The sequence below is a fragment of the Capsella rubella genome, unplaced genomic scaffold (genome assembly GCF_000375325.1).
Source record: "Capsella rubella cultivar Monte Gargano unplaced genomic scaffold, Caprub1_0 scaffold_2, whole genome shotgun sequence".
NCBI lineage: Eukaryota > Viridiplantae > Streptophyta > Magnoliopsida > Brassicales > Brassicaceae > Capsella > Capsella rubella.
The window spans coordinates 9669183-9679050 of NW_006238922.1; the positions used below are offsets into that span (position 1 = coordinate 9669183).

Here is a 9868-nt window from a genome sequence, read left to right on the forward strand (position 1 = left end):
ACACGTCTGCTATATAATTTGGATTATTTTATTTTGCATATCATTTCGGTTTCGATCGCTTACATCATTATATTTTATATTAACTCTGATACATTTTAAACAAAAAATGCATCACTTCCGATTTATATGTATGGACTATTTCTATTAGCTAATGGTGTAACATGTTGTGATTCCTCAATTAGTAATATACTCTACATATAATTAGCATTACCAGTAATCAATATTGATTTTGATTTTTCTGTTTCGTTTTGGTATCTGTCTTGCTATATTGATGATAGGTTAGGTTATACAGCTCCATAGGTTTGAGATCAGATGTGACATACCATGATTTCATAGACAAGATCTAGAATATTTCAAATTAAATACATATTACGAGTCTATTGACCATGTATATATATGTAGAATCCATATCGTAAGCTATTTCCAGTTTTAGTATTGGTTAATTAAACCGTTTCTTGGTTTGTTTTGAATATAATACTGGATTTACTTTTCCATTCTATATCGAACGAATTCAATTTAGTTTTGGATCAATAAAAGTTTGGATTTATTAAACTTTGGTACAATGAACTTTTAACAAAAACTAGGGAAGTTCATACACTATAGTAGATTTTTTATACATTTTCAGAGATATATTTTTTAGCAGTAGCCTAGCTATAGAGAGATTAAACATGTTTTTGTATCTTCAAAACTGAACTATTAAACAAAGGTTCTCAATAAAGATGGTACGAGACAAGGTATGATGGTGTAGAGTGGCTATAATATTATTATTTTTTTATGAATATTTTGATATTATACTGAGTTCTGACTGTTCTGTATAATTTCATACGAGATAATGTATGATGGTGTAGAGTACATATATTGATTGAAAGAAATTAATACCATTTGCACATCAACAACAAGAAATGAAAGATATTAATACCATACTCTACTTGGGAGTTGGGACTAAATATTTCATTCTTTCTTTAAGATCAAAGGAATCAAAACTAGCATCATAGAACATCTGAAATCAATAATTATCACTTCTCTCTTCTTCAAAAAAACAAAAGAAATACTAAGTATTTTCTTGTTTCATGAACAGTCATATATGGTTCTACAGGTCTAGGTCCATCCATGTAGACTCAACACGATTATTTGATGGGTCTATACTCTCTATACGTACTAGGCTACTCAGTGTGTAAATACTAAATAGGATCAACATTGGACCCATTCACTATCCACCTTACCTACCTCGATATCACTACATGATACTAGGAAATTGATTTACATTCAATACTAGTATGAAATGGCTTTAGTTGGCTACTTATACAAATTAAGTTATTTGAAAATAAATTTGGAGTATAAAAGTAGAGAAAGAGGCACAACTTTGATTTAAGATGAGCATTGGACCCATTTCATTTGGTTTACCAAAAAAAAAAAGGACAAATCTAATTTAAAAGAAAAAAAAAAGATGATAGATTAGATAAAAGATTAAAGGACAAGAGTATGATGAGTGGGAGAGAACACCTCTCTGCATGTCTCTCCCAAGGGGAAAAAAGAAAGAGTCCTTTCCTCTCTTATTACCTTTTTGATTCTCTCATCTCTTCATTTTCCAAATTGTACGCAAAGCTCAATCCCTTTTACAATTTCTTTCATCTTTTTCATCATCAAAGATTATATTATATGTGAATTTGATATGAATTGGTAGCAACACAAAACAAGTTTGTTCTATCTCTTGAAGGTTTTAATTTTGTGCAACTCAAAATAGATATTATCACTACAAGAAAACATGCCAATTTCCGACGACGATATTAGTCGGAATTTTGTCGGAAATGACATATTCCGACGAATTTTCGACAAAATCAAATTCGTCGGAAATCTTTGGTCGGAAATTAATATTCGTCGGAAATTGGTCGGAAATTACTGACGAAAAATTATCGTCGAAAATTTGTCGGAAATATTTGTCGGAATTTTGTAGGAAAATTTCCTACCAATTTCCGACGAAATTTCTCGGTGGTCGGAAATTCGTCGGAAATTTCTGATCATTTTTATAAATAAATTAAATTAATTTTTAAAACTATTTCCGACGAATTTCCGACAACTATTTTTATTATTTAAAATATATATATATATATATATCAAGAGTATTAAAATGAAATTAAAATCAAAATAAAAATGAAATGAAAATTAAAGTAAAATTTAATACTTAAAATAATAATTATTCATTGTATTAAAAACATACATATATAAAATTTTAAAAATGAATTACTAAATACAAATATGAAAATTATGAATTAAAAATATAAGTGAAAATGTAAACTTTTAAAAATGGATAATGATTCTAAAAATTGAGAGAAGAAGATGAGGAGAAGAAGATGAAATGAGAAATTGATTATGTTGTATTTTGAATTGTGAAATGGGTGAATACTCTTTTGTATATATAGCAAATATTTCCGACGAATGTTTCGGTCGGAAATTTGTCGGAAACTACAAAAGCGGTAAACTCAATTATTTTGAATTCGTAAACGCGGGAACATACGAAAAATATTCCGACAAATTTCCGCCGACCATATAATTTCCGACGAATTTCCGACGACCGTTGAATTTCCGACGAATTTCCGACGACCGTAGAATTTCCGACGAATTTCCGACGACCGTAGAATTTCCGACGAATTTCCGACAACCGTAGAATTTCCGACGAATTTCCGACGACCGTAGAATTTTGCGACGAATTTCCGACGACCGTAGATATTTATGACGAATTTCCGACGATCGTAGATATTTCCGACAAATTTCCGACAAAATTTTTTATTTTTAAAAATATATAATTAAAAATAAAAATACAAAAACAAGAATAATATATGTTTCGATTAAGTTACGACAAAATTCCGACGACCACAAAATTTCCGACCAACTAATTTGACAAATTTTCGACCACTTTTGTTTGGTCGGAAAATTTTGCTAATTTCCGACTAATTTTCGACGAATTTTAATTCCTCGAAAATTAGTGGGAAAATGGTTGGAAATTCGTCGGAAAATTTCCGACTATTATTTTGGTCGGAAATGGTGGTCGGAAATAGATATGTTTTCTTGTAGTGTTACATCTAAATTCATATTCAAATTTTGTGTCCTTTTTTTTTTTTGGTCTAATATAAATTTGGTTAATCAATGAATCGCATCACATAATACGTTACTATCCTAAAGAGTTATAGTAGGTATTACCATGGTCAAATAAATTGGATCCCACACTACCACCACTTGAAAAACCAACATTGGTTTCTTAAAAATATCTATCTAATAGTATAAAATGGAAATAAAAATTGTTATTAAATTAGAAATACAAGTTTGGCAAAATATAACGAAGATTAAGCTGTTTGATCGAGTTCATTTTTATTTTAAACTGAGTGCGTCTTGATCTCTACACAGGTTAGAGAGGTCGTCTCCTCTCTCTTTCAGCTCTTTTCTATATAAAACGAAATAAAAGAAGAAAATAAATAACCAGAAGTGGTATAGTCTAGGCCGATACATTTCACTGTCTACCTCTCTCTCTTTTTTTCCTCTTTCTCTTTCCCCATTTTGATTCTCCTACTCACACACACAAAGAAAAAGAGAGGATTCAGATTTTATAAGAGAGGGTGAGTGATGATGTCTTCGAGACAAAGATTGGTAAGAAGAAAAAACTAAAGAGAAACGACCAAAAAATCTCAAGGAAACAGTACTTTAGCTTCTGTTGCAAAACAGAAGAAGATGTCTTGTAATAATGGAATGTCTTTTTTCCCTTCAAATTTCATGATCCAAACCTCTTACGAAGACGATCATCCTCATCATCAGTCTCCTTCTCTTGCTCCTCTCCTTCCTTCTTGCTCTCTCCCTCAAGATCTCCATGGTATATTATACACACACACTCTTATACATTGATTTCCTCTGTTTCTAAATGATATGTTCTGTTTTTCAGGGTTTGCTTCGTTTCTAGGTAAGAGATCTCCAATGGAAGGGTGTTGTGATTTAGAACCAGGGAACAATATGAACGGAGAAGAGGATTATTCAGACGATGGGTCTCAGATGGGAGAGAAGAAGAGGAGATTGAACATGGAACAAGTCAAGACACTGGAGAAGAATTTTGAGCTAGGTAACAAACTTGAACCAGAGAGGAAAATGCAACTGGCTCGTGCCTTAGGTTTACAACCAAGACAGATCGCGATTTGGTTTCAAAACAGAAGAGCTCGTTGGAAGACAAAGCAGCTTGAGAAAGATTATGATACTCTCAAAAGACAGTTTGATGCACTTAAAGTTGAAAATGATCTTCTTCAAAGTCATAATCAGAAACTCCAAGCTGAGGTAATTAAAAATCAATCTCATAAACTTTATTCTAAATTCAGATTGTGTTTTCTAAAAATGATTTTTTTGGTTTAGTTATCTCATAATTCGATTGTTTTACATAAATTTTTTTTTTTTTTTGGGTTAATAATTATTTAGATCAAGAGTTGCTTTCAAGGTAGGGTTAGAAAAACTGGACATGATTCATGACTTTACAAACATCATTATCTCTTTTTTTTATTTTTCTTCATTCTTGTCTGAACAGAGATCTGAAAACAATAGTTTTCTTATTATCAAGCTTATCACAAAACACAGTAGTTTGTTTAATTTTTTTCCTTAAATACGAATCTAATAGTGTTAAATTTTTCTCTAATTACGCAGATAATGGGATTAAAAAACAGAGAACAAACAGAGTCAATAAACCTAAACAAAGAAACTGAAGGATCTTGCAGTAACAGAAGTGATAACAGTTCAGACAATCTCAGGCTCGACATCTCAACTGCACCGCCATCAATCGAAAGCACGTTGACCGGTGGCCAACCACCACCGCCACAGCCGCAGACACTCGGTAGACACTTCTTCCCACCGTCGTCGCCAACCACCGGGACGACAAATACTACTACAACAACAACAATGCAGTTCTTTCAAAACTCGTCTTCAGGACAGAGTTTGGTGAAAGAAGAGAACAGTATCAGTAACATGTTCTGTGCAATGGATGACCATTCTGGTTTTTGGCCATGGCTTGATCAGCAACAGTACAATTGAAACTGGTCTACTTGTTCGTTTTTTCTTCTTCCTTTTTTCATTTTTTAATATATATATATTTTTTGTAATTCTGAATTTTGATCAGAAAAACCCATGCATGTTTCAAGAATTGGAATCTATCATTAGCTCACTTTTGAAATCTGCAAACCAAAACTCCACCGAGTTTTTTTTTTTTTTTTAAGTAAATGAGATGTGAAAAATGGGTAATAGTCATCTTTACTATATTAAAAAAACCAATCTCATTATGGTCCAATATATTTCTTAAAAAAGATTGTATATTATATAGTATTGTGTTAGTCGTGGGTACTGGCACCATGTGGTCGTAGTCGTCATATTCAGAAGTGGGAAGAAATAAATGGAATGCACAAATGAAAAGGACATTTTCCATGAAAACGATTTTTTTTTTTCTTTTTTCTTTGGGGTTAAATCCATGAAATAAATTCTGCATATGTCATGATTTGGTCGAGCTAGTTAAATGAAAGGTCGACGAAAAAATCAAAATGATGGGACAAAATCTATTAGAGTGAATTTTTTTTGTAATCACGAGACCTTACAAAAGACGTACGATCTTTTGAAATTTCTGACGATGCACCAGAGACCAGACCATCAATTTCATAACCCTCTTTTATTCTACAGTTTACATTATTCATTTCACCGTGTGATTTTTTATTTCTTTCTTTTTACAATATCGTGTCACCATCAAATAAAGAACATGTCGTAATGGCTACAAACAAAATAAACTCTTACAACTTGATTTATTATGAGATTCACATATGTATTCTCAATTTGTAGTTGTTTAAGATGATGATATGTGAGTTTCAAGCAGAAGAGCTAGGTTCTAAAATGTGATGATCAGAGTAAAGGAGGCAGCAAGAGACATAGAAGCACACAGATTCCAAGGGAGATAGAGGAAACGGACAAAGAGAGTTGGAAGAAAGCAAGCAAACAATTTGGGGTTGGAAAGTTGTCACTCTCCTTTTTAATCGACTCTTCTCCTTTTTAACTCCTTTTCCCCTCTTCCACAACCAAAATGGCCGACACTTTTAAACTTTTCGAAATTTCTTAAAGAAACCGATGTTTTCTTTATTTGGCTGATCATAAAATTTAAATTTGAATCAATCATTAATAAGGACGGTCAATTTTATTTACATGATCACTTTTTACAATGTAATTGGTAAAAAGTATATAGCTTGTTTGGAACTTAGATGCTAGTGACAAAAGAATGCGACAAGAAAAGCTAGAAATCAAAAGTTTGCTTAAGACCTTAAGATGTGGAAGAGACTAATTAAAGCCAATGTTGGCTTCAGGGAAGTGGAACCAAAAAAAGTTATGGTCGCCATAAATAAGAGTGGTTATAGTCTTGCACACCACAACATTATTCAAAACCAAGAGAATTGATGTCTCTACCTAGCTACGGAATCCTAAACAAAATAAATCTAAATTGGTGGTTTTCATTGTTATAAAAGGATGTAGTTTTCATTACATTTGAAAATTAACAAAGGTTTGACAATATGATGTTATTTACTAATGAGTAATTACTATGGCATTTTTTTAAAGGATGTGTTACCTAAATAAGGATGTTTAAAGATCACAAGTTTGAATATCGGTTGCATAACATTATGAATATATCCAAATATTTGGTTTAACTAAGTACTATATTCCAAATGTGATCCTATATATGTTTTCCCCAAAGTTAAACATGATCTCTCCGGTCTCAAAGATGACTAAGAATTTTAAATTTAAATAAAACAAAAAAAAAAAAAACGAAATGAGTTGGTGCGACCCACTAAAATCACCCACTTCTTTCCTAAAGTACAAGTTTCTCTTTAGCTAACCGTGTTTGGTTTGCTTTGCTTTTTTGGTTTAAGGGACCCTTTGTAAATTTGGATGCTTCAACCACACTTATGTTCTTTGCTCACTCTCATCACTTCCACGTAGTATACTTTACGACTTAGCTAGGAAAGAAATTGTTTAAACGACCATAACCCCATATGAAACTAGCTAGCCTTATGTGAGTAAACAACATTTCAAGTTTTCACTTTTTTCGATTTTTTTTTCCTTCACAGATCTATATACTCAAATTGATAATTCTAATCAAGACTTCATTCATATAGACAAGAATGGTCTGTGGACACAATTCAAGGGTCAAATCCATCAATTATGCTCAGAAGCGTAATTATATCGACAGGACACTTACTCGTACAAATCATCTTTGGTGGTTATATATTTTAGGAGTTCACAACGTTTTCGTATAAACCGAAGCAAAAATATCTCTGACATGTTACGTACAAGGTTACAAGTCTAAACTAATTGAGATGACAATGATCGAACCTGAGCGTCCAATGAAAATCAAATTCAACAAATACGACAATATATATTACTATTAATACATTTCACGTCGCTATAATGATTAGTCGGTGTTTAAAATTTTGACTACGAGAAATTGTAACCCCTATATTTCACGTACGATTCCAAGTTAGCGTCTAGTTTTATAACAGTTATAAAGAAAGATAGTAAAACTAGGTAGAAGAAGCAAGCATGTGACAGAATCTGAAACCCTAGAGGATGGTGTTGACAATAAAAATGATGAAAGAGATCAAGTTTATAAAATGCGCCATTACGCATTAATTAATGCAAGAATCTTTATGGGATCATGTGCATTTCCATAATCTAATCTTTTGCAGCTTTGCTGGATATTATTATAATCTCTTTGTAAATTGTAGTTTATTTATGTTCTTTGGCATTTTTGGTGACAGTGTATCAGATGCCAACATGTATCCTCAAATTTTTTTTTTGTTTAATATAATGAAAGTGTAGCTACGTACAACAAAACAAAGAATTGCCCGTAAAGAAGAGCTGGCTATGTGGCCATGTGCTTTGCTGCTTCAATTCCCTCATAAAACTATACTCACTTCCAATGGGAAAACAATGGCTCAGAAGAATATCAACTAAAAGTAGATAAGATCACCATATATTGTTGTCTTTATGGCTACATACAAGTTAGCAAGTTACAACGATCAATTTGTTATAATTATTATCATTTTGTTTTTTACACTTGTAAATTTGTTAGAGAACTACGAATGTGAATACATGCATGTTAATTGGATATTCGAACTTTACTAAAAATAATTTATTTGTTTACGTCATTCCATACGGGGACTAATATACGATATCAAACAGTGTGCGTCCCATTGTTTAGAATAGTTATAAGATGTAAGTTCCAACGAAAGATACAAAAACTATGAGCAAGATAATATAAATAATATTTCGCAACAAAAAAAAAAATGATATATATATAAATATATATCATATGAGTGAATAAGTTATACATATTATTTTTTTCTCTTTTAGATGTTATATTAGTGTAAATTAAAAAAAAAAAATTAAATATATATATATATATATATATATATATATATAGTGTGAGTGATAAAGGGGAAAAGAGAGATGGGAAGCATGTGACTGGCAATGACATGAAGGATAGTGGTTCGATGTTTTGGACTTTGTTTAAGTGTTAGCAAACGATCTTTCGTTGCCATTTCACGTTGCCACATATATTTATACTTTTTTTATGTTCAATTTTGTTTTTAATTTTATTTTGTCAACGGTCGAATTACGGTATTTTATGTACACACATATATTATAATACCAAAAGCTCAAGTTGGACTTTGGTACCGACTTTTGTGAGGGATCTTCTTATTGAGTGACCACTATAACATAAATTCGTTTTGGCCATAAACAAGGTGAGACTAATGCTTAAATGTCTATGTGAATTTGAACATGTATACGTAAGTTTCCTTGATGTGACATTTGAACTCTCAATCCGGCTTGATTGGCTCGAGTGAAAGATTATCAAAGTGTTAGTATATTACTATCATTAAACTAACTAGAGTGCTTCAAAGATTTGATTCTGTTCAAATAGCTAGACTATAATAAACTCACGCATTCCATGACTCAATTTCCGCTTCATCAATTTTTGTAATTGTAGGGATAAATTATGCAGATATAATTTTCCGGAGTATATGCATGAAAATAATCGTGTGTGTTATGATCAAGAAGACTTGATAACGCATTTAAAAAATGGTCTTGAATATACACATATATATATAAATATATGAATGGTTATGAACGTTTTCATTCGATTAGAGTTAGGTTGTCTGATCTACTTTGTACACGATTTACTCAAACATGTAAATACGCAAATGTACACTCACATGTTACAAGGCATTGATCGTTTATTCCTTTGGATAAAGTCTTTGTTAGTTCTTTGAGTGATCCATATTAATAACAGTTACCAATTTTGAGCTATGCTAATATGCTATAAAAGACCATTTTTCTTGTAGCATGAATTGGTCTAATTCTTTTTACCTTTGTGTTGTTAAATTAATGGTCCTCCAAATTATTTGTTCAAATAGATTGTCACCATGTTGATTAGTTAATTATAAAAATAATATATATTTTTAATATTATATTATTTTCTTATAATATAGTTATGAATCAAAGTTTTTTTTATTAATAGTATTTATTTCTGGAAAGAATTGAACTTTCTTGATTCAGTGACATGGTATGTTTGAAAAATTAGGTGCACCCTCCTTTTTGTACAATTCTTTCCTATTTATATCTTGTTAGTTCTTGTTGCTTTAGCTCAATGCATAGCCAATGGTCTGGTTAGTCTGAAGGTTTTGTTCCGAATTACGACCAATATTGGGAGAATATAACAATGCATGTTTTACAGTTATCATTACTTGTAAGTTATGCCTCTAAAGTATTGTATCCCACACTCAAAATTACATAATTGATAGATTTGGTG

The 9868-nt window shown here is 31.4% G+C and overlaps 1 protein-coding gene across 1 annotated transcript; it reads left to right on the forward strand.

Annotated features, from left to right (window-relative positions):
* Window positions 1-3376: 3376 nt before the first annotated feature.
* On the forward strand, window positions 3377-5188 carry LOC17895772 (homeobox-leucine zipper protein ATHB-13). The gene is made up of 3 exons (XM_006302548.2): window positions 3377-3862; window positions 3932-4314; window positions 4675-5188. Exons 1-3 carry the CDS (start codon window positions 3724-3726, stop codon window positions 5056-5058), a joined length of 906 nt encoding a protein of 301 aa, XP_006302610.1. The 5' UTR covers window positions 3377-3723; the 3' UTR covers window positions 5059-5188.
* The last annotated feature ends 4680 nt before the right edge of the window (window positions 5189-9868 follow it).